Source organism: Heterodontus francisci, chromosome 27, assembly GCF_036365525.1.
Source record: "Heterodontus francisci isolate sHetFra1 chromosome 27, sHetFra1.hap1, whole genome shotgun sequence".
NCBI classification, from domain to species: Eukaryota; Metazoa; Chordata; class Chondrichthyes; order Heterodontiformes; family Heterodontidae; genus Heterodontus; species Heterodontus francisci.
The window spans coordinates 66,397,942-66,423,223 of record NC_090397.1 but is presented as its reverse complement, the minus strand read 5'-3'; the positions used below and the strand labels follow the sequence as shown (position 1 = coordinate 66,423,223).

The window sequence follows — 25,282 nt, the reverse complement described above, 5'->3', positions numbered from 1 at the left end:
ACAAGCTGGTAGTGTTCTGTTTAAATATGCAGATTGGAGCCCAATGATATTCACATCCTGTAATCTCTGAATGCGCTTGCCGCTGCGGGGCTCAAACACAACGGATCCACCCCCCACCCCTTAAAATCGAGGCTTTAAACCTACTGAGTAGGCCCAAATTCTTTGTAGCATAAGGTTAAAATCTTGGTGGACAATGGCACTGACTTAAAGGACAGCTGCCTCTTTTATTGGTGTCTTAATTGGCAGACTGACACTGCATTAAAAATTTTCCATGTAAGCACAGAATGGGCAATTCAAACAGGCAAGACAAAAAATGTCCAAAGCGAATCTCAATGCCTCAAATCCAATTTCTTGCCTTGTAAAAACTGACTGATAACTAAGAAAATAACCCCTCTTATAATAAACTCCAACAATATTTTGCTGAACTTCCAGTTAGCTCCCTAAAAAACATTTACACTATCTCATGAAACCAAATACCAGTTTAACAAGAATGTCTTGATAGCACAAACAGCAGCTTTGGCTACCTATACCAGACTTACAGCATAGGTGACGATAACCCATCGTGCTACAATACAAAAACAAACCATTCCAATCCACTGAATTGGGCAAATGTCTTTTGATTTTAAATATTCATTTGAAGTCCAAGAGATACTAGCAGTTTAAAAGCACCCTGTTGTGACATAACTCAAATACAGTACTTTGCCTTATCAGCTGAGAATCAGCATTCTGATACTTCCTTGTTAAGAACATGCAAAACTTGGGTACTGCATTCTTGGACTGGACTATGATGAGGACAAGTGCACGAGTAAATAAAAATTTCTCCTAATAATTCAGTCATTTTTTGAACTAAAAATTATCCAATAATTCGAATTAAGCAACATAAATAGTACAATGAAGTGCAAATTTAGTGTTAAAATTGAATTATTATACAAAGTCAATTAAAAGTAGACACTACTGTATATCCAGATTATGCAAATAAGGCACTAAATTAGGTTCTACAACTCTTGCCTACTTTTTTTAAGATGACCTTCCTGCCAATTTTTTAAAAGTTTTTTTTCCACCTTTTCTCCCATTTCCTATCTTTGTTTCTTTCTCTGTTAGTCCTTTCCAATTCTGTATGGCATGTACAGGTTCTTCTTTCAGCCCTTCTGAATTATTTTTCCTATTGGGTGAATGACTCACATAGAATATAAACACACAATTCCCCCAATAAATACACAGGGCTGCATTTTACATTGCCGCAACCGATGTAAACAATGGTGGTCTGCCCACATGGACCGCACGTTGCGGAGCCCCCATGATATTCAGCGTGGAGGCTCATTTAAATGGCCAGGACAGCTGCCCACCCAGATGATGTGGAGGGGTGGGCTGTCCATCCCCGGCAATGGCGCCAGCAGCCTTTGTGCAGGCACTGATGCCATTTTAAAGGGCTCTGAGCCCTGCCATTTAATTTACATTTTTAAAGCTGCAGTGAAATTAAAAAATTGAATAAATTTATTTTGACCTTCTCCCATCCACCCCCAATAACCATGGAAATTATTACCTGCCCTCCCCCCCACCCCCAAAACACTTACCTTGTGCACCTGACCTTTCCACCACCAAAGTTCAGAAACTTTAAACTTTATCCCTTCCCACCATTCCCTACACCAATGAAATGACTCTGATGCTGCTCCTCCGCACACCTCCCACACTTAAAAACTTACCTGCTTCCCCCTCCCCACTACAGTTCCACCTCAGATCCCTGGACGGGGATCCGAAGGCACAGGAGTGCCAGCCATCGGCACCAATATCGGACTGGAATGGATGGCGGAAGTGGGTAGGTCATTTATTCCTTCGTTTCAATTATTTAACATATGCAAATTTGGCTTCCGTCACCGCCACTGGCAATATCGGGCCGGGCGTTCCCGACATCGAGGCCTGTGGTGGGCCTCTGCCAGAGGCATTTTTCGGCCCTCCTTGTCACAACCCCCAACGTTGGGGGGGCTGTAAAATTCAGGCTATTCCAATCTCTGCCCCCCCCCATATGAAGAAGTGGAATAAGATTTGTGATGAGCTATGACAAGCTGCAATCTTATTCTCTTACTTTGCAGCGGCATATCTCAGCTTTGTATGCTATATACATCACAGCATTTTTCCAAATGCCAATTACCATCATTTGAAACAGAAAGGGCTTAATTTTATTTTTTAAATGCTCTATATGTCAACAACATAACATCACAAAACAATATCAATGGACCTTGGATAGCACTTGCTTAGAAAACTTTGCTTCCCAAAGATGAACTGCTTATTATTCTTCAGACATAAACTATGGGTGAGATTTTGTCGAAGTAGTGGAAATCTGTGATTGGGGTGGTTCTTGGGTGGTCGGCACGCTTGGGCGGGAGGCCAGACTTCCCCGGCAATATTGCCAGGAGGAGGCAATTAAGAGCTGGCAGATTGGGTAAGTGGCCAATTAAGGACAGCGGGCAGGCACCACTGAGAGATGGCTGTTACTGAGGCAGAAAGAGAGAACGTGAAGGCGCCTCTATTTCAAGATGCCATCAGAAGGGTGAGCATTAAGTAACTTTTTACGTGGGCCAAGCAAACATGGCCCACAGAATGGAGAGAAAACCCCTCTAGCAGCAGCATTGGGATGGCATTTGCTGTCAACGGCCCTCTCCCTGTGCATGGAGCCTCTGGCTCCAATAATCCCCCCTGCAACCCGCTGGCAGGCCATCTCCATGCAGCTGGCAGCCACTCCTCCACTGGCACAACTGCCCTTAATTGGGCCCTTAATCATTCAAATTAGCTACCCGCTTTCCATTCGGTGGGCAGCCGAGCTGCTGCCATTCCCACTACTGGCAAGCTTCCCCGGCAGCGGGACTGCGTCGTGCAACCGTCCCGAAGCAGCTCTCCGACACTTTACCGGCCACCTGGGAACCAGTAAAATTCCGTCATATGTATCAGGAAACCAACAACGTAGGAAAAAGAGATTATCTTCAGTTATAAGCTTTGAAAAATATAACCTAAATATTCAAATGGTAACTAAATTTAAATCCTTTTCTTCTACATTTTTAATTGGCTTTTTAATTAAGACACAAACACTGAATTTGTACCTGAGTCATACTGCTCTCCATTTAAATTAACTGGACTTTGAGTCTTCTCTAAAAACAAAGTTGTTGGTTCTTGCATACTTGAAATCAAGGGCTTTCTGGTTTCTTGTTCCAAGGACAATAAAGCCTGTTTGAAGCATTCAACCATTTCCTCTGTTTTAGTTCATGCTGCTCAAACTGTTTCTGCAGAAGAAAAGGAAAATTAGCACAAACAAATCAAAAACAATCCTGTTCACATATACCAAACAGAGCAGCTGGAGGCAAAATACCCACAAATTTAATCTCTCCACTTTAAACATGCATTGTTTCTGATTAACCAATTTTATTGCATCTCTCTGCAGGTGCATTGCCTATAGTCCGTCAGTCTTAACAATTAAAGTGTGAAATCATCCAAATCAAAATATCTCAGGAATAAAGCAGAGCTGGCCTTGAATTAGCTAAAAACAAAGTTCAAATTGACACATTTACATGTGTTGCAACCAAAGAAAAAGAAAAAGACTTGTCACAATTGACAATACATGATTAAACTTGCTCCTCCACCATCTTCTTCTTTGGCCTCCTTGTCTCGAGAGACAATGGGTAAACACCTAGAGGTGGTCAATGGTTTGTGGAGCAGCGCCTGGAGTGGCTATAAAGGCCAATTCTACAGTGACAGACTCTTCCACGGGTGCTGCAGATAAAATTGGTTGTCGGGGCTGTTACACAGTTGGCTCTCTCCTTGCACATCTGTCTTTTTTCCTGCCAACTGCTAAGTCTCTTCGACTCGCCACTCTTTAGTCCCGCCTTTATGGCTGTCTGCCAGCTCTGGCGATCACTGGCAACTGACTCCCACAACTTGTAGTCAATGTCACAGGACTTCATGTCGCGTTTGCAGACACCTTTAAAACGAAGACATGGATGGCTAGTGGGTCTGATACCAGTGACGAGCTCGCTGTACGATCCTTGGGGATCCTGCCATCTTCCATGCGGCTCACATGGCCAAGCCATCTCAGGCGCCGCTATCTCGGTAGGGTGTATATGCTGGGGATGTTGGCCGCCTCAAGGACTTCTGTGTTGGAGATACGGTCCTGCCACCTGATGCCAAGGATTTTCCGGAGGCAGCGAAGATGGAATGAGTTGAGACATCGCTCTTGGCTGACATACGTTGTCCAGGCCTCGCTGCCATAGAGCAAGGTACTGAGAACACAGGCTTGAAACGCTCGGAATTTTGTGATCCGTTTCAGTGCGCCATTTTCCCACACCCTCTTGGCCAGTCTGGACATAGCAGCAGACACCTTTCCCATGCGCTTGTTGATTTCTGCATCGAGAGACAGGTTACTGGTGATAGTTGAGCCTAGGTAGGTGAACTCTTGAACCACTTCCAGAGCGTGGTCGCTGATATTGATGGATGGAGCATTTCTGGCATCCTGTCCCATGATGTTCGTTTTCTTGAGGCTGATGGTTAGGCCAAATTCGTTGCAGGCAGCCGCAATCCTGTCGATGAGTCTCTGCAGACACTCTTCTGTGTGGGATGTTAATGCAGCATCGTCAGCAAAGAGGAGTTCCCTGATGAGGACCTTCCGTACTTTGGTCTTCGCTCTAAGACAGGCAAGGTTGAACAACCTGCCACCTGATCTTATTTACTTTTTTAAATTTTATTTAGAGATACAGCACTGAAACAGGCCCTTCGGCCCACCGAGTCTGTACCGACCAACAACCACCCATTTTATACTAATACTACATTAACCCCATATTCCCTACCACCTGCCCACACCACGGGCAATTTACAATGAGCAATTTACCTATCAACCTGCAAGTCTTTGGCTTTGGGAGGAAACCGGAGCACCCGGCGGAAACCCACACGGTCACAGGGAGAACTTGCAAACTCCACACAGGCAGTACCCAGAACTGAACCCAGGTCGCTGGAGCTGTGAGGCTGCAGTGCTAACCACTGCGCCGCCCACTAAGGGAGGAAAATTCCTTCTTCTGAAGAAGATCCCAAACAGTGTAGGTGCGAGAACACAGCCCTGTTTCATGCCACTCAGGATAGGAAAAGGGTCTGATGAGGCACCACTATGCTAAATTGTGCCTTTCATATTGTCATGGAATGAGGTGATGATACTTAGCAGCTTTGGTGGACATCCAATCTTTGCTAGTAGTCTGAAGAGACCACGTTTGCTGACGAGGTCAAAGGCTTTGGTGTGATCTATGAAAGCAACGTGGAGGGGCATCTGTTGTTCGCGGCATTTCTCCTGTAGCTGTCGAAGGGAGAACAGCATGTCAATGGTGGATCTCTCTGCTCGAAAGTAGCACTGTGCCTCAGGGTAGACTCGCGCAGCCAGCTTCTGGAGTCTGTTTAAAACGACTTGAGCGAAGACTTTCCCCACTATGCTGAGCAGGGAAATTCCACGGTAGTTGTTGCAGTCACCACGGTTACCCTTGTTCTTATAGAGGGTGATGATATTGGCATTGCACGTGTCCTGTGGTACTGCTCCCTCATCCCAGCACAGGCAAAGCAGTCCATGGAGTGCTGAGAGTATAGCAGGCTTGGCACTCTTGATTATTTCAGGGGTATTGCTGTCCTTTCTAGAGGCTTTTCCACTGACTAGAGAATCAATGGCATCACTGAGTTCCGATTTTGTTGGCTGTTCGTCCAGCTCATCCATGACTAGAGACTGGGCTGCATTGAGGGCGGTATCAGTGACAATATTTTCCCTGAAGTACAGTTCTAGGTAGTGCTCCACCCAGCAGTCCATTTGCTTGCTTTGGTCAGTGATCGTGTCCCCTGATTTAGACTTGAGGGGGGCAATCTTTTTGATGGTTGGCCCAAAAGCTCTCTTAATGCCATCATGCATTCCTCTGATGTTTCTGGTGTCGGAGGCCAGCTGAATACGACTGCATAGGTGTTGCCATAAACGCCTGACTGTTCTTTGTGCAGCGCTTCTGGCAACTTTAAGTGCTATGGATGTTAACTCGCTAGGGGCTTTCTTGTAGTTCAACAGTGCAGTGCGCTTAGCGACTATGACAGGTTCCAGCTCTTCAAAGTGAGATTGAAACCAGTCTGCGTTCTGCTTCTCCCGTTTGCCATAGGTGGTCATTGCTGAGTCAGAAGATGGCGTCTCTGATGTGTGCCCACTTTGTCTCTGCATCCCCTGCAGGAGTGTTTTAAAGGGCTTTTTCAAGTGAATTTAGAAACTTATGTAACAGCTGTGGATAAGAAATTCTGTTAGTGCTGTTGCGTGGGCGGCTCTTCTGCTTGGAGTGATGTAGCTTCTTTGGTTTGAGTCTAACTTTGCTGCACCCCTGGGAATGGTCGGTATCACAATCCGCACTGTGGAAGCTACGTGTGATTTGGACACTGTTTATAGAGGCTCGACTTGTGATGATGAGGTCCAGCTGATGCCAACAACGTGATCTAGGGTGTCTCCATGAAATCTGGTGACGGGGTTCAGTATGAAAGAACGAGTTGGTGATGCAGAGGTTGTGATAGGTACACAACTCCACCATCACTATCACAAATATCCATGAAATCAAAATGAATAATTTCGACCTCAGATTTTTCTTCAATAGTTGAGAAAACAGTCATTTAAACTGAATACTGTAGAAATTATGCTCAGATTTCCTTATCCTTACATTTCATGTAGCAGCATTCAAATAAATTTTGCTACACTTCAACATGCTTCACTTTAATAACATATCTGTTTTCCTAGTTAGCATCAGTTAGCCATTTTATCTTGGTTACTTGTAACCGAATGAACATTAGAAATGGGTAGGGCCCTACCAAATTCACGCTATGAAAAATGCATCATGGACCGTGAAATCTCAGGTCATACGTGAAATTGACAATTTTTCAAACCTTGCATGTTTTATTCAATGACATAAGGCTCAACTGATTGATTGGTAGATGAGGGACGGCTTCCGGTACAGTTTTGAGAGTAGTTTCAAGTGTTGGTAGACAAGTGAGAATGCCAGAATACACAAATCAAAAACGGCCACAACCATTACTGCAGCAAGTGAAAGAATTTGGAAGCCAAATTCTGCATATCAATGGTGGAATACTGTTTCGTACAAGCTGCAATGTTTTGTTGGATCTTACACAGTGGCAACGGTTCAGCGCCACTTAAAGAGTCCGAAAGTCATCGCAGAAGGAAGAGAGCAAACTGCACCACACTGCTGGAAAAGAAACAAGCAAAAAACAAGCAACAATTTCATCTCTTTTTAAGAAGTCGACAGAGAGCTCAGAAAAACATCAGGGTTACAACAGAACTTGTGGATGCTTTTGCAAGTGCCAACATACCACTGGAAAAACTTGATCACCCAAAACGGCAGATATTCATTCAATGTAATGTGCAAAATGGTGGTTGCTTGCCAAGTGCAAATAAACTACGACAGGACTACCTACTGAAAGATTTTGCTACGCACTGTGAGGAGATGAAGTCTCAGATTAACGTGTGTGAGTCTCCATGCTCACATTCAACTACTGACTTTAGTGAGTAAAGAATGTGACCTGTTTATAGTCAGCATTTTACAATAGTTTTTGAGTATATAATAAATGCCATTTGAAACCAGAAACCGCCCTTGTCTTTTTGTTGTTTTAAATAGATCATTTCCATGGTTTGTTGTGACACCGTGAAATTTACGATTTAAATATGTGAAATTGTGAAATTCGCAATTCTTAAAATGCCGTGACCATGAAATTGGTTGTTGTTCTAGCCATCATCCCAAAGGACCATAGGCAGCTCTCTCCATTAGAGACAGACAACTGGTAATGTATAGCTTGAGTGGCACCACTCCTCAAGCGTGAAGCATGGCAAGGAGGCAGGCCTCCATGAACTACCACAGCTGGTACAGCGATTGAAACCGCACTGTTGGTGTCATTCTACATCACACTCTAGCCATCTAGCCAACTGACCTAACCGACCCCCCGTGAATTTGGTAGGGCCCTGGAAATGGCTCTTTGAGTCTGCTCCACTATTCAATACAATCATGGCTGATCTTCCACATCAACTTACCTTCCCACACTATCCCCATATTCCTTAATTCCATTAGTATCCAAAAATCAATGACTGAGCATCCACAGCTCTCTAGGGTAGAGAATTCCAAAGATCCACAAACCTTTGCGTGAAGAAATTCCTCCTCAGCCCAGTCCTAAATGGCCAACCTCTTATTCTAAGACTGTGATCCCTCATTCTAGACTCCCCATCCAGGGGACACATCCTCCCAGGACATCCTATCAAGTTCCTTAAGGACTTTCTATGCTTCAATTAGATCTCTCATTCTTCCAAATTCCAGGGCATATGCCCAGTCTACTCAATCGCTCCTCATAGAACTAGCTGCTGATCCAAAAAAATCAGCTTAATGAACCTTTCTTGCACTCCCTCCAAGACTAGTTATCCTTCCTGAAGTAAAACGACCAAAACTGTACAGAGCCCAGATGTGTTCTCACCAAGGTCTTATATAATTGCAGTAAGACTCATTTCATAAACAGTGAGTGATCATTTCAGATTGTTAACCTAATGTACAATTATTATCACAAATTACTATACGGAATGTACTAGCAATCATTATAACCCTCAACTTATCCCTCAAAAAAAATCCAAGGAGAGTCAAACTCTATTCAAGACCTCCATTTTATGCCTTATTTTTTAAAGTGGAGCGACTTCAAAGTTATGTCATTATTAAGCAGGATAATAGCTATAAATGGCAGGAACTTCATGCTCACAGTTCATGATGTTTTCTGGACTGTTCAAAAGAGATTATTGAGCTGGAATCACTCCGGGCATCTTTAGTCTCAGTTGATTGCCACCTTGTTAGATAAAACAGATAGTCTTGGGGAGCACTGAGCCCATTATAGAATCATAGAATGGTTACATCACAGAAGGAGACCATTCAGCCCATCGTGTCCGTGCTGGCTCTCTGCAAGAGCAACTCAGCTAGTCCCACTTCCCGCCTATTTCCCGTAGCCCTGCAAATTTTCTCTCTTCAGTTAATTATATAATTCCCTTTTAAAAGCCACAACTGCATCTGCCTCCACCACACTCTCAGGTAGTGCATTCTACATCCTAGCCACTTGCTGCATAAAAAAGTTTTTCCACAGGTCGCCTTTGCTTTTTTTTAAAGAGATACAGCACTGAAACAGGCCCTTCGGCCCACCGAGTCTGTGCCGACCATCAACCACCCATTTATACTAATCCTATACTAATTCCATATTCCTACCACATCCCCACCAGTCCCTATATTTCCCTACCACCTACCTATCCTAGGGGTAATTTGTAATGGCCAATTTACCTATCAACCTGCAAGTCTTTTGGCATGTGGGAGGAAACTGGAGCACCCGGAGGAAACCCACACAGACACAGGGAGAACTTGCAAACTCCACACAGGCAGTACCCAGAATTGAACCCAGGTCGCTGCAGCTGTGAGGCTGCAGTGCTAACCACTGCGCCACTGTGCCACCCCTTTTGCTTCTTTTGCCATTCATTGTAAATAGTTGTCCTCTGGTCCTTGACTCTTCCACCAATGGGAACTTTCTCCCTATCTACCCTGTTGAGACCTCTCATGATTTTGAACACCTCTATAGGTCCAGAACCTTGCTTGCAGGGCAGAGACCCACATAAATATTAGCTTTACAGTTTGAATTGATCTTGTTGCTGTTGACTGTTAAATTGCTTTGACAGACCTATGTAATCTTTAGTTCCTACATAATTTAGAACTACTATTTTTTCTAATAAAAATAACTGTCAACCTTCCCCTTCGAAACAATGAAATATGTTTTGAGAAAACTTATAAGGTAGAAATTTTTCTGGAGATACCTCACAAGTTCCCAATTGCAAATGGACTGTTTGGGGAAACACCAAATTCCCCACAGTATGAAGAGTTCCCCACAACAACAGAGGAAAACTGTAGCACCAGTCAGTTCTTATCCTCCCCTTAACAACACCTGCAGATACCTGGGACGAGGTCATCTGCACATTTTTTTGGACTTAGTGGTACTCATCCTAGCAGTGGGGCAAGAAAGATTTCACCAATTATTTATTTTGATAAATGTGGCACTCTTGTCTTCATAAAAATTGTTGGAAAGTAAAACATTTCCCCTTTTGCAATCTGTGAAACAGAAAGACATAGCAAGACAAAGCCAATCAAGTGGCACAACACCCTTGCCAACATATCATGAAATGTTACTGACAGGGACATACTAACCAACCCAACCAAGATATTAGCATGATAACTGTTGGAACCCAAGGAGTGCAGTTGGGAGTAGGAAGAAAAATTCCTGCGCAAATTTTTAACTACTTTGCAGATTATGATCTAAGAAAACCCACTCACAGATGGCCCAGAGTCATGACTGGATAAATCGTGTGAATTGCAGCCAAGATCATGCTTTCTGTTTGGTGGATCAACATGCAATTTTGTGCCTTATCTCATTTCAGTGTGGATACAACAAAGTAATGGAAATGCAAAGTATATCCATTACTGAGAACTGAAGTAAATTATTGCAGACTTCTAGAAAAAGGATTATGACAAAATCTCAAGTTCTGTATTGGGGTGGGGACCAGAACTGGTTCCCTCAAGGATATCTTCTCAGGAAAATCCACATTTCAAATTACTCTGTGTCTTCCATTTCTTCTGAGACTGATATGAAACATCCTTCAACCAGCAAAAGGAAAAGATCAAAGATGAACAAGGCTGAAGTTAGAAAATGAAAAAGTAAAAACAATTCCTTAAAATCAAACAGAAAACTAACAAAAGAAAGTAAATTTACATTTTTTCTTCCTTCCCTTTCCTTACACACTGCTGTGCCAACAACTGTTCTAAGGTAAATGAATATTAATTTACAAATCTGAAAGCTCAATAGTCATGATTGGAACAAGTCAAAATGGTTTTACTAAAGGGAAATCCTTTTATTAGAGTTTTTTCAGGATGTAACTAGTAGGGTAGATAAAGGGGAACCAGCAGATGCAATATACCTGGATTTCCAAAAGGTATTTGATAAAAGTGCCACACAAAAGGTTAATAGGCAAGATAAGGGTTCATGGAGTTGGGGGCAATATATTAGCATGGACAGAGAATTGGTTAACAGACAGGAAGCAAAGAGGGGGCATAAATAGAGCATTTTCAAGTTGGCAGGCAGTGAATAGTGGATCAGTGCTGGGGCCTCAGCTATTTACAAGCTAGAGACAAGCTTTGTCTCTTAGATAAAGAGACAAAGAGTAACGTATCTAAGTTTGCTGATGATACAAAGGTAGGTGGAAAGGTAAGCTGTGGGGAGGACACACAGAGGCTGCAAAGAGATATAGACAGGTTAAGTGAGTGGGCAACAAGATGGCAGATGGAGTATAATGAAGAGAAGTGTGAAGCTATGCACTTTGGTCGTAAGAATAGAAAAACAGGATATTTTTTCAAAGGTGTGAAACTTTTAAGTGCTGATGTTCAAAGAAACTTGGGTGTGCTTGGACAAGGAACGCAGAAAGTTAGCATGCAGGTACAGCAAGTAATTAGGAAGGCAAATGACATGTTGGTCTTTACTACAAGGAGATTGGAGTACAGGAATAAAGAAGTCTTGCTACAATTGTACAGGGTTTTGGAGACCACATCTGGAATACTGTGTGCAGTTTTGGTCTCCACATTTAAGGATATACTTGCATTGGAGGTGGTGCAGCGAAGGTTCACTAGATTAGTCCCTGGGATGATGGGGTTGTCCGATGGTGAGAAGTTGAGTAAATTGGGCCTATATTGTCTGGAGTTCAGAAGAATGAGAGGCGATCTCATTGAAACATACAAGATTCTGAAGGGGCTGGATAAGGTAGACACTTAGAGATTGTTTCCTCTAGTTGGGGAATCTAAAACACGGGGGCACAGTCTCAGGATAAGGGTTGAGGACTGAGATGAGGAGAAATTATTTCACTCAAAGAATTGTGAATCTTTGGAATTCTCTACCCCAGAGGGTTGGGGATGCTCCATCGTTGAATATATTTAAGGCTGAACTAGACAGATTTTTGGTCTCACAGGGAATCAAGGAATATGGGGAGCAGGCAGGAAAGTGGAGTTGAAGTCTAAGATCAGCCATGATTGTATTGAATGGTGGAGCAGGCTCGAATGGCCATATGGTCTACTTCTGCTCCTATTTCTTGTGTTCTTGTGTCATATATTTTTAAGTGTTTGAGCCTGAATAAAACATCAATGAACTACACAATCAACAAGTTGTCATTTCACTGAGATTGCCTGTTAAACATGATCCACTACAAACAACATTGGCTAGATTTTGCCATGGGCTTCAGGACCATGACATCAGGGCCAAATGGGGGTCCTGAGCCCGCAGTAGCGGCACAGCAATCTTCACGGAAGTGGCTTCCTAATTGGCCGCCTCATAGGTCGCCTTTTAAGGACAACAGGCGAACTTTTGATGCTGCGGGCCTAGAAGCTCTGGAGCCTCAACAGACCCACCAGGAGAGGTGGGCACTGCTGAGGCAGGTTGGGGACCACGGGGGCGCCTCAATATGGATACTCTCCTCATGGGATGCACATCATTGATTAAAAAAACAGTAATAGACTGGTATGTCAAGTGGGTTGAAAGGGAAACACCTCAGCTGGATTGGTCTCATCTGCAACTTCAGCCTTTTATAACCACAGTCCCTCTTAGTGGCATGGAGCTTCTGGCTCAAATGGCCGTCCCGGCCTGCCGCAGCAAGGCTACCTATATCAAGCTGCTGGCCTCCGCACGTGGTGTTGAGGGGGGGACCATTCCGCTGCCAGCAAAACGGCGGAGCGGCCACAAAAATCACCCCTATTTGGGGCCTTAACTATGTAAATTGGCTGCCCACATCTGTGAAGGGGACAGCCGACCCACTTCCCAGCCCACCCGTAGAAAGTTCCCCAGCAGCGGAAATGCGTTGGGAATTCGTCCCGACATGCCTCCATGCTATTTTCCCGCTACCCCCTCACCTCCTCCAAGGGGCCAGGGAAATTCAGTCCCATAAGTCCAGATAGTAAGGAGCAGCTTATTCCTCCTAGCTTGGGTGTCATCTACAACAATAAAGTATCTAATGCTTAAAATCATGAAGTTTCCAGGCATTAAATGCCTAACGTTACAAGTCCAATGATGCAGTGAATCACTGTTGTGATAATTTTCCCCATCTTGCAATTGCTGTATTTTGGTAACAATGGAGACTCAGCTGCTAATTTTATTTTGATAATCTACCATTTCACTTAAGAAATTAAATTCCTGCTAACAAGATCAAACTCGCAACAATTTGATAATTAGATGAACAGTCTGCTCCATAATCCAACAGGCATAATTGGGTATGTATTGAAAAGGATGTCTAACAGAAGTGAAATTAGGACATGAGAAAAGATAAACAATGGGTAAAAAAGTGAATGGTAGCAACAGAAATATAAAGTGAGAGTAAATGTTTTGATACATTCATAGAGCATGTTTTTGGGTGTAAGGATAACACTCAAAAGATGAAATAAAACATTAGATTAAAAATGCAAATCATTTTGAGCTGAGTGCAGACAGAGAGTTCAATTCTGTAGAATGCATATTAATTACATATTTAAAAATTTTAATTGAAGTACGTGTATGTTACTCCCAAGATTTGCTACTAAAATTGAAACATTGACTACATAAAAGTTTCATAAAGTAAACAACTTCCCAATAAGTTAAATATATGCAAATGTTAAATTTATAAAATGAACTTTCACTGCTTTCTTTAATGTCCCTTTGAATCATAAGCTATGCCCAACAGAAAAGGTGGATGGTGGGTAATTACCAAAGCCACTCCAAATTGGACACCAGGAGTGGCCCACAGTGATCCCTTTTGCCTTGCTCATTTCCCCTTTGATCCATTGTTGATAAATTCTAAATCAGCCAGGAGAAGTATCATGTGAATAAATCACAAATGCAAACCTTCTGCATATTGCTTTGAACTGCAGCACACCAAAACATGCTATGCTATATCAGCTCCCCCTGAAATATTTTTATACTGTTCAGAAAATTTGCCCCAACTGAGAGTGCTATTATTACTTCTTGTCCCACTTTACAACACCAAGGAAATCAATCAACAATTTTAGCTCAGCAAATAACACTCAACACAGAAATGTAAGAATCTTTTTTTACCTTACAATTTTTCTGCACAGGTTTTTCTCCTCACCTCTCTGAAAGTGATTAACACTTTACTGGGGTTGGGGGTGGGGGGCATAGGTCCCTGGGTTCTTGTTGTTCTCAGGTATCTGACCTAACTGAACATTAATATCGAGTGTGGCATGCAATTAGATCAGAATATAGCAGCCAAATCAGGCCCTGTCCCAATTCAACAGCCACTGATGCACGCATTCCTATAGAGATGACATGGATAGCTATTAGGAGCAGAAAAGCCTGCTGATTGGCCCCTCCCTAATCCAAGTGTGATAAAAATCAAGTGTAATGCCCCATCTGAGATGAGCGAACTCACAACAGGCCAAGGATCAAACCTGGGACTTGCCTGGTTGGTGTGGCTCAACTATGTGCTGGAGAAGACTGATTAAGTCATTGGAGAAAGTTAACATAAAGGGAATTAAAGCTTGTTTACATGTTCCAGAGTAAAAGTTACTCTTCTATTGGAAACATAATCAACACTTCAGTTGTGAGCCAAGGTTGGAAAAGATAGGGCTGCTTTTTGGAGCAGCAGTTAAGAGATAATCTAATAGAGGTTTTCGAGACGATCAAGGTTTTGATAGAGTAGATAGAGAAAAATATTTCCTCTGGCAGTCAATAACTAGAGGTCATAAATTCAAAATAATTGGCAAGTGATCTAGAGGGAAACTGAGGAGAGTTTTTTCACTCAGATTTGTTGGGATTTGGAACACTTTACCTGAAAAGGTGGTGGAAGCTGATTACATTAATATTTTTTAAAAGGGAGTTGGCATGTACTTGAGGATGAAGAATATACAAGGTTATAGACAAGAAGTGGAATGTGGGACTAAACACAGCTGCTCTTTCAAAGAGCCAGCACAGACACGACAGGCTGACTGGCCTCCTTCTGTGCTGTAAGTTTCTATGATTCTATGATCACTTCTGCACACCATACAACAAAACACTCAGCTTGAATATCTGCTACTGGGAAATAAAACACTTGATTAGCTTTAAAAAACTGTCAAAATTTAAAGAAAGCTCTAGAAACTACCTTAACTTATTATTCAAAGCATTAGTTCCACTGATGGCATCGGTAACTCACCTCCTGACTCCCCAGTGCTTGTCCACCATCTATAAAGCACAAGTCAGGAGTGGTGGAAAACTCTCCACTTGCCAGGATGAGTGCAACTCCAACGCTCAAGAAGCTCGACACCGTCCAGGACAAAGCAGCCCACTTGATTGGCACCCCATCCACCACCTTCAACATTCACTCCCTTCACCACCGACACACAGTGTGTACCATGTACAAGATGCACTGCAGCAACTCACCAAGGCTCCTTAGACAGCACCTTCCAAACCCGCGACCTCAACCACTGAGAAGGACAAGGGCAGCAAATGCATCGGAACACCTCCACCTGCAAGTTCCCTCCAAGCCACACACCATCCTGACTTGGAACTATAATTGCCGTTCCTTCACTGTTGCTGGGTCAAAACCCTGGAACTCCCTTCCTAACAGCACTGTTGGTGTAGAAAACCCCAAGAACTGCAGCGGTTCAAGAAGGCAGCTCACCACCACCTTCTCAAGGGCAATTAGGAATGGGTAATAAATGCTGGCATAGCCAGCGACACCCACACCTCCCGAACGAATAAATAAAAGTATAAGGACTATCCTTTGCTGCATCTGTTACTAGGCTAGCTTTCAAAAAGCTCCACCTCTTCTCCCCCATAAAAGTTGTGAATTCCCCCTTTGAAAGGGACATACTGCTAAATGGGACCACAATGTTGTGCCCAATTCTGAGCACCACGATTTAGGAAGAACGGGAAGGCTTTGGAGAGGGTACAGAAGAGATTTACTGGAACATTTGTGGGGACCTGGTATTAGTGATATGGACAGAATGGAGAAGCTGGGCCAAATGGCCTTCTCCTTTAGGTGTCAGCCATGGCTCATTTGGTAGCACTCTCACCTCACTCAGAAGGTTACGGGTCCATAGTTCAACTCCAGAACTGGAGCACAAAAATCAAGGCTGACACCCCAGCACAGCACTGATGGAGTGCTGCACTTTCGGAGGTGCTGTCTTTCAGAAGAAATGTTAAACCAAGGCCCCATCCGGCCTCTCACATGGATACAAAAGATCCCATGGCACTATTTGAAAGAAGAGCAGGGGAATTATATTCAGTGTCTTGGCCAATACTTATCCCAGAAACAGATTATCTGGTCATTACCATCATTGCTGTTTGTGGGAGCTTGCTGTGTGCAAATTGGTCGCTGCGTTTCCTACATTACAACAGTGACTACACTTCAAAGATTGGCTGTAAATGATTGGGCAGAGTCAACATGGATTTATGAAACGGAAATCATGTTTGACAAACATGTTGGGAGTTTTTTGAGGATGTTACTTGTAGCATAGATAAAAGAGAACCAGTGGATGTAGTGTATTTGGATTATCATAAGGCTTTTGATAAGGTCCCACACAGGAGGTTCGTAAACAAAATTAGAGCACATGGGATTGGGGGCAATATACTCCAATGGATTGAGAATTGGTTAACAGACAGAGAGCAGAGAGTAGGAATAAATAGGTCATTCTCAAGATGGTAGGCTGTTCTAGTGATACTACTGACACCACAAGGATCAGTGCTTGGGCCACAGCTGTTAACAATCGACATAAAGGATTTGGATGTGGGGACCAATTGTAATATTTCCAAATTTGTTGATGACACAAAACTAGGAGGAAATGTAAGTTGTGAGGAGGATGCAAGGAGGCTTCAAGGGGACTTGAACAGGCTAAGTGAATGGGCAAAAACATGGCAGGTGGAATATAATGTGAATAAGTATGAAGTGATCCACTTTGGTTGAAAAAAACAGAAAGTCAGAGTATTTCTTAAATGGAGAGAGGTTGGGAAGAGTTGATATTGAAAGAGACCTGGGTGTCCTTGTTCATAAGTCACTAAAAGTTAGTATGCAGGTGCAGCAAGCAATTAAGAAGGTATGTTGGCCTTCATTGCAAGGGGATTTGAGTACAGGAGTAAAGATGCATTGCTGCAATTGTATAGAGCCTTGGTGAGACCACACCTGGAATATTGTGTACAGTTTTGGTTTCCTTATCTAAGGAAGGATATACTTTTCACAGAGGGAGTGCAACGGAGGTTCACCAGACTAATACCTGGGATGGTGGGATTGTCTACGAGGAAAGATTGAGGAAACTGGGCCTGTATTCTCTAGTGTTTGGAAGAATGAGAGGTGATCTCATTGAAACTTACAAAATTCGTACAGGGCATGACAGGGTAGATGTGGATAGGATGTTTCCTCTGGCTGGTGAGTCTAGAACAGTCTCAGAATAAGGGGCAGGCCATTTAAGACTCAGATGAGAAGGAATTTCTTTACTCAGAGGGTGAATCTGTGGAATTCTCTACCCCAGAAGGCTGTGGGAGGTCAATCATTGTGCATGTTCAAGACAGAAAACCGATAGATTGCTGGATACTAATGATAGAGGGATATGGAGATATTGGGGGAAAATGGCAAAGAGATAGGTGATCAGCCATGATCTGTTTGAATGGCAGAGCAGGCTCAATGGACCGAATGGGCTAACTCCTGCTCCTATTTCCTATGATCCTATGAAAGCACTTTTGGATATCCATGGGTCGTGAAAGGTGCTATCTTTCTTTTTCTGAGCTGTACCATTCAAGAATTGCATCCAAAGACTATGACTTAGTTTAAAGGGCACCATCTATATCTCCTGCCCCCCGCCCACCCATTTGTGCTGCAATGTATTTTAGAAGGGGAAAATGCACAGCACCAACTCTGAAGTCTGCAGGCGACCTTATTGGTGAAAGCAGTTGTGAAAGTGACCACCTTAGTCCACGTTCACTCACCTACAGGAGTGAAGGGGATATGGAGAGGGAGCCCAGTGCACACCCTCCTCCTCCCTCACGATCCCGCTCCGAATGGCCAACTGTCAAACCTGCCTCGCGACCTGCTTTGACACGTGATGTGCCGGCGCAGCGCGCAGGCGCCAACTCCCCACCACAACCCCCCCGCCCCCCGCGCGCAGTTTGGGGCCCGCCCCCGAACGCTGATTGGCCGGCCGCGCCTCATTCATGGAATTGCCGCCCGCCACTTTCAAGGAGCGCCTCGTGCACTTGCAGCCAGTGCCACGAGCTTTCCGTGACAGGGCCATTCAGGGCAGTTCTGCAGCCTTCTTGGGAGCACCCTGTCCCCCTGGAATGCAACTACTGCAGTTTGCATCTTAAATTCAAATCTTTCCACCTCTCAAAGACCGCTAACATTAATTGCAATTTTGCTTTCTGCATCACTCCTACTGGATTTGTCGTTGTAACCTTAAAGACCCCCTGTTGATCGAGCGCAAAAACAGCAAAAATACATTAGAGGGAATGGTCGTATGAGCAATGCTCATTCATTGCAATATGTATTATTTATGCAAATTTTGCACTTGCCGTTTTCCTTATAAATAATGCATATGTAATAGTTGATACTTTGAGGACCAAGCCGTTCCCTATGTCTTCATCATAATTCCACTAGCTGTGGATTTTTTTAAATATAAGTTTCAGGCAGAAAAAATACATAGCAATAAATATCCTGGATTATTGCGATGTTTTAATGTTCAAATATCACTTTAGTCATACATTGCATTCCTTTTATTTATCTATTCCAATTATGATTGCCACCTGACCTGAGCCCTCAGAATGTGAGACAAGCACAACATTTTTTCAGACATTGTATGCACAATGTCCCACATTTAGTTCTGCACCCAGCAAAATCAGAATGCAACCATCCGTGGCATAAAACTGCTTCCCAACTAACGATATTGCTACCCAAGGTATAGCAAAGACGTTACATTATACTGTAATCCCATAATATAACATATTGCTGCGCAGATTTTACTAGAGTTTTGCCCGAACAGCAGATTCACGCCCCAGCAACAGCAAAAGGAACAGTGAAGCATCAATTCGTTGTGTTCAGTAATGTATACAAACGTTATACAATCACTTTTCCCTTCAAACACACAAGTACTTCCAAAGCCTCTAAATATCCCATATACATTATATATATTATATAAACAGCAAAAGCAGCTATTGCAACCTAATATATTTGTTTAGCTCTTTCCATTATACTTTCAAAGCGCTCGCCATCCTTGTGTCAGTAATAAGGAGATAGACCGTTGCATAATGTTATTTTTGTCTGCATTTAATTTGTAATATCTGGCCATACAGAGAACTTAAATAAGTCAACTTATACCCAATTGGCTGGTATGTTACAATGATTTATTATTTTAGTGAAGGAACAACGATTGGCTTTTCTACTTATGTTCAATCTTCGCACAGTCTATTTCTTATAAAATATGATCTAATATTTTTCTGTTGTGTGTACCAGTAGTTCTGCTTCTCAATAGAAAATATTGGGTGGGAGTTAGTTCCGAAACGCCTTACAGCCCACGTGCTTTCCAAAACATGTTGCACTCGGCAGGCAATGGGTTCTACACGTCCTCACATTTGGTTATTTAAAGTGGAATGTTTTTAGAGCAATGAATGTGAGCCACATGGAATATCTGCGTCAGGTCGTCCCACACTATCCAGAGTTGTGTACTAATACATATCTAAGAAAAACCCCCAGATGCATTCCCCTTTTTTAAGGCAAAATTTCTTCTTTGCTGTCCTACAACATGATTGTTTCCCTTCATAGGCCGCCGACTTCCCACTATTCACTAATCTACTGAAAATATGAACTGAAAAATCACATTTCCATGGTTCTGGTGGCTCTAGTGTGTTTCATTAGTTTATAATACACCAAAACGATGTGCCGAATGTAATTGCATAGAGAAAAGTGATAGCATTCAATATGAATCGGCAAATACTTGTCCCATATGATGCATGAAAAGACAGGAAATCAGATCTCTGTCCTTTGACTATAAAGGTCTGGTTCTTTAATCCTTCCAAGATCGTGCCACTACTATCAACATGCTACTAATTTTCAAATTAAATTGTTCTTAATGGTCTCTGGAATATAACAATAAAGAAACAAACTTATAAATGAGACAGCTTGTAGGCCTAAGGGGAACGGTTTTAAAACAATAACAAAACACGATCTTAGATCAGCTGATATTCAGTTTAGTGTGGGGTTCAAAGTTACTGGAATTCTTTGTTGTGCTTCCCTGTCACCGCGTACAAACATCAAGGGCTGCTGAGAGATTCACGAGGATGCAAAAGCCTTCGAACATACCAACATGCGAAACTGGATGGCAGGAAAAGACCTGCTAGTTCATCAAGTTTGGCCTTCACAATGATGATCGGCGTAGCACAATCAAAGCCTTTGAGCTAATCATGGAGTGATATTTTGGAAATTTGGGGGACAATCCACTTTTCCCAGGATTCTAAAGATCTACGCTAAAGCATTCACTTTGAACAAAAAGGTAAACACCTTGTGGAACACTGGAGTATGTTAAATACAATGCAACGCTGACTTCTTAATTATAAACTCGGCTGCTATAAGTAGCAAGCGACGCTGCCCCTGTATGATGTTCAGGAACCATTTGAAAAATTAGGTCGGTAGAAAGTACCAAAGCACCTTTAACTTTCAAATGACAAGAACAACAGCAGTAACTCAAAGTAATGAACTTGAGGTATTTTACCTATATTTGTATTAAACTAGACTTTTTAAAATTATTTCATATGGACCTGAGATGAAGATTTTAGGATCTATGATAAATACCTTCTGGACCTTCCAGAATAACAGTTATAAGAGAGTGTAATAACTATTAGAAGTCAGTGTGTGCCCTGTTCACTTCCTCGGTTGTGTATTTCAGAAACATGGAGACGCTGTACACCAAGACAATATTTTGAAAACAAATGAGCCAGTAACTCTTTTTAGTATTAATCAAGTGGGACAGTCTTCCACTCTCGCTGTTTCTACAATTTCATTTACTTTCATTGTTAAAGCAAAATTGCAGAATGACATGGTTTATGTAGACAGTTGCTACACCTGATAACTTAGCCACTTTCCAGGTTGCCTCGAATAATAATGCCACGATTTTCTATCTAAAATATAGGCTTTTGAAAAACACAGACACCGTTTCGGTAACCTTCGGTAATATTGTGCGTGTCATTACTATTGCAAATAGTACCTTAATGCGGAGAGGTGCAAAATAGCAAACGTGCAAGTCACTTCAAAAAAGGAAACGTTATTATAGATCAGTTATTCCAGTCACACTCACCATTAAAATTAACTTCGCCTTTTGTTCGCAAGTGCCATGCCCTACAGTTTAAAAGTGCTGCTCCTTTTATTCTTTCGCGCAGGCGGCCTTTAGGACCCAGGAGAAGAGTGAGGTAGTGACAAGAACTACACATTCCCCAGCTTACCATGTCCATATGGCGCCAAACAGCGATCAGTTGCCGCTAGAGAGACCGAACCTTTTTTTATATCAGGGACAAGGGTTACATCTTGATTTACAATTATAGCTCTGGAGCTGAGATTAAGAACAATTGCTTTAAACACACACAGACAACGACGTACAAACGCCTCGAATCCACCAGTGTATCTGATTAGCAGAAGTGAAGTCTTGCCATGCGCGCTTGACAGAATATCGGCATATTGATTTCTTCCGCAAAGCTAAAAATGGACCTCATTGTAGCTGATTTGCATCAAACAAATCCACTCTCAGGGGCTCTGGCTGTTATTTCTAGCCATATCGGAAACAGAGTAAATATGTAACACCATTCAGATCTCAAGCGTTATTGTGGCTATTTCTAAAACACCGATAAGGCATTCTGACTTAACCCCCACTGCAATTTCCCAAAGTGAGCATTATTTATGCATTTATTAAACATCACTTAAACAGCACTAAAAGATGCGTTTTATGTCATTTCTCACCACTGGTGGGTCAAATCCCCTCTGACCATCGTATCATCCCACCTGGTTCGGGCGACAAAGCAATTAACAAGCTGCCTCTAATATGCAACAGCAGAGGGAAAAAAAATCAGGAAGTCCCTTTTCTCAGCCTGAAACTCCTCTGCAGTAACCTCCCTCCCACTGTACACTCTTACCCAAAAGTAAATGTTAAACCAATAGTCTACACCGCCTCTTTACAAAGCAGTTTCCTCTCCCCGCACCCCCATAACCCCTACGATCGCATACTGTATACAGATATTTCCAACACGAGATGTAATCTAGAACGCCAACAAGTGGTTTAGAGCGAAAATAAAAGCACAATTAGTAATGCAACACACGATGCACCTAATTTGCATCGCATTTTTAGCTATGTATCATCATTAATCCTTATCGACAATAGCCTTGGCTGACTTTTCGGTATGAATATCAACCGTAGATTTTTCTGACAAATGATGTAATGCCAGTTTTACAACATAATTCGTTCTAATTTCATCACTAATTGATGCTGGGTAACAACCCCTTTAATACAGAAACGTACCTTGGTGTTTTGCCAGCTTTAGTTCTTTAGTCAGAAAAGTCTTCAAGAGGAAAAAACTTTGCCAAAAAAGCAACGCTTTAATTTACCACTTAATTCACTAAAGGACCTCACTGGGCACCAAAAGACACTGAAGAAAAGTCGAATCTGAAGACCGTTTTGTTTTTTCCCTTGAAAAAGCCTCAATTTTTCACTTAAAAAAAACACCTTTCCCCGCCATATTGAAATTGGCAAGGTTGTCTAATATTTATATAGGCAGTTACGTAACTTGCTGGGAAATACTGCCAAAAACCGAGCGACAGGAAAAAAATAATCGTACAGGAAATACAAGGTATGTTATTAAAACTATCGAGGTGCATAGGTTCCAGAGAGAATGCATCGCAACGTAAGTCAGTATAATAAAATCGAAAGGAGGTCACGAGCCTCCGCGCAAACAGAAATGACAGGATATCAGCTTTTGCAAAAAAAAAATATACACATGGCAGATTTATAAAAAAAAAAGAAAGCGTTTTGTAGTAAGTAAACTCATGGCATTTCGGAGAATAATTGCTCCCAAAAGCCTAAATAGTCTGGGGGATTTTTTTTCCCGCGTGTTCAAAACACACTGAGTTAATAGATGCAGAGAGAGAGAGAGACAGAGAAGAAAACACTTTGCACAACTTGCTTTCAACGTCATTTTTTTTTTTGCAAAACAAGCTTCAGATCATTAGCGAGAAAAAGATCCTCCAGCTTTAGAATGGAGCAGAAAACGCCGGTCTCGGGCAGCCTAGGTGCCCGGCTACCTAAAGAAATGAACCGCGGCCAGTTAACTTACCGGCAGCAAGTTTTTTTGCCAAGAGTAAAAATGTTACCCCCGGTCCTTTCACTGATCAGTTTCTGGAGCCGATTTCTTTTTTAGCCTCATTCCAATATGGCATCCTCTCGGCGCGCATGCGTTACCAATTATTTTCCTGCCAACTCCTTATGACCTTTACAGCAGTTGCAAATTTTTGGAGACTGATCCTTAGCCAATTATAAATCAATTCTTTGGATGCACGTCCAACTTTTCTCTCCCCCCCCTCCCTCTTCTCCCCTCTTGTCTTAAGGAGAGAGAGAAAAAAAAGAAACAGTCACCAAAAACGTTCCTAATCTTCTGATTGACATCATTATCCGGGCCTTGTGATCGCATCTATTTCAAATCATTTCGATCTGGCCGCTATGAAACTGACACGTTTTCTTTTTTAAAAAAAGAGAAAGTTCGGGAGGAGAGGGAGCAAATCGTGTGCAACTGACAACAAAAAAAAATCTAACTATTGCCTGCTGAATGAACACCCCACGTAAACCCGTATCATGCACATCGTGCTGGTTAAACTCGTCGATTACGAAACTGATCCATTCTAGGAAACTTGAAACTCATTTTTTTTTCAGCAGAAAACCCCCACAATGTGTGCCGAAATGAAATTTGCATTTTTTTTCCTCCTTTCCCTGATTGTAATTGCTGCGGGCTTATATGTATTTTTTTTTAATTTAAAATGCAAGTGTTCGACTCGTTTGCTGTTTTTTCTCTTTCTCTCTGTTTGTACATAAACGGTTGTGTTTCACGCTGCATTACATGTCTGTAGTGATGTCTCCACTTCTTCAAAGCTGATTCACACAATGAATTTGGATGCTGGAAATGGCGTTTCTTTGTGGTATGTTTTTTTTCGCTGCTGCGCACTAATATGACCGACACAACCGCAAGCATCAGCAGACAGCTTAAGCTTCACAATGAAGATTAAAATGCTGACGATCAAAATCTCGCAAACATCGCCAACACGCCCTCACCTAACCGCCCCCCCCCCCATCTCCCACCGAGGAAGCTGTCTTAGTTTGAGTGCAGATGGACTGCTGACACTTTTGTTTTTCAAGCGGCCGGCACTTCCTTAAATGTCATGATGCGGTGTCGAACTTTGTCAATACACCTGTGACTGAATACCTTATCCATTTGTCTACCGTACATATACAACATTACCTCGTGGCTTAGATATTCTGTAGCCACAATAGGTTGGAGGTAAAACTCACGTTAAAAATTGGAAATATATCTGTGCGCGTGTCAGTTTCCTTGCAAATTTCATTTAAAGCCACAGTATCTACAATATGGAACTTACGCAATTTTGTTCGGACCCTGTCCAGTATCCTCTTATATGCATTTGTTTTGTCCTTCCCATGTGTGGGATTGAGAATAAATATATATGACTCAGAGATGAATCAACATAAAGGAGCCCCCACCCACATAACAGATCTTTCTCTCCTCCCGTGAAGATTTTCATATTGTTACTCTTCTGTCATCGAAAAAAATGATTGGGTTTTTTTAAACCACGGGCAAACAGATAAACCCCAAATCCAATATCTGCCACCCAGAAATAGTTCAAAACCACAGTCGCTCGCGGGCAAACAAAATGTATCGCAGCATCGTTCAAATCTTGTTGCGTGTCCGACTTTGAACACTGAGGGTAACTATTTGTTTAGGGCTTCACCGTTATCAAAGGGAAGATTTGTGGCAACTGAAGTGAGATTGTTTAAAGTATTCTATGAAAGGTAGAATGTGCGCAAATGTGTTTTTTTAATATAATTTTCTTCAGTGCCGCCTCATTTATACATGTGTGCTAATTCATTGATCAAGGTAGCAGATAGTTCCCGTCCGCAGA

General features: G+C 42.4%; 1 protein-coding gene across 6 annotated transcripts in view; it reads right to left on the bottom strand.

The window, feature by feature from the left end:
• Positions 1-24,767, bottom strand: part of sfmbt2 (Scm like with four mbt domains 2) — a 225,592-nt gene extending 200,825 nt beyond the window's left edge. Inside the window, exons 1-2 of one of the 6 annotated variants that reach the window (XM_068059522.1) lie at positions 24,743-24,767; positions 3,096-3,275 (exon numbers count right to left, since the gene is read on the bottom strand). In XM_068059522.1, the coding sequence (XP_067915623.1) occupies positions 3,096-3,240 (145 nt within the window). In that variant the 5' untranslated portion in view covers positions 3,241-3,275; positions 24,743-24,767. Of the gene's footprint in view, positions 1-3,095; positions 3,276-21,407; positions 21,771-22,063; positions 22,218-22,619; positions 22,720-23,430; positions 23,891-24,742 lie in introns of those variants that run through there. The other 5 variants (XM_068059517.1, XM_068059520.1, XM_068059518.1 and 2 more) reach the window with 5 other exon arrangements.
• Between the last annotated feature and the right edge of the window lie 515 nt (positions 24,768-25,282).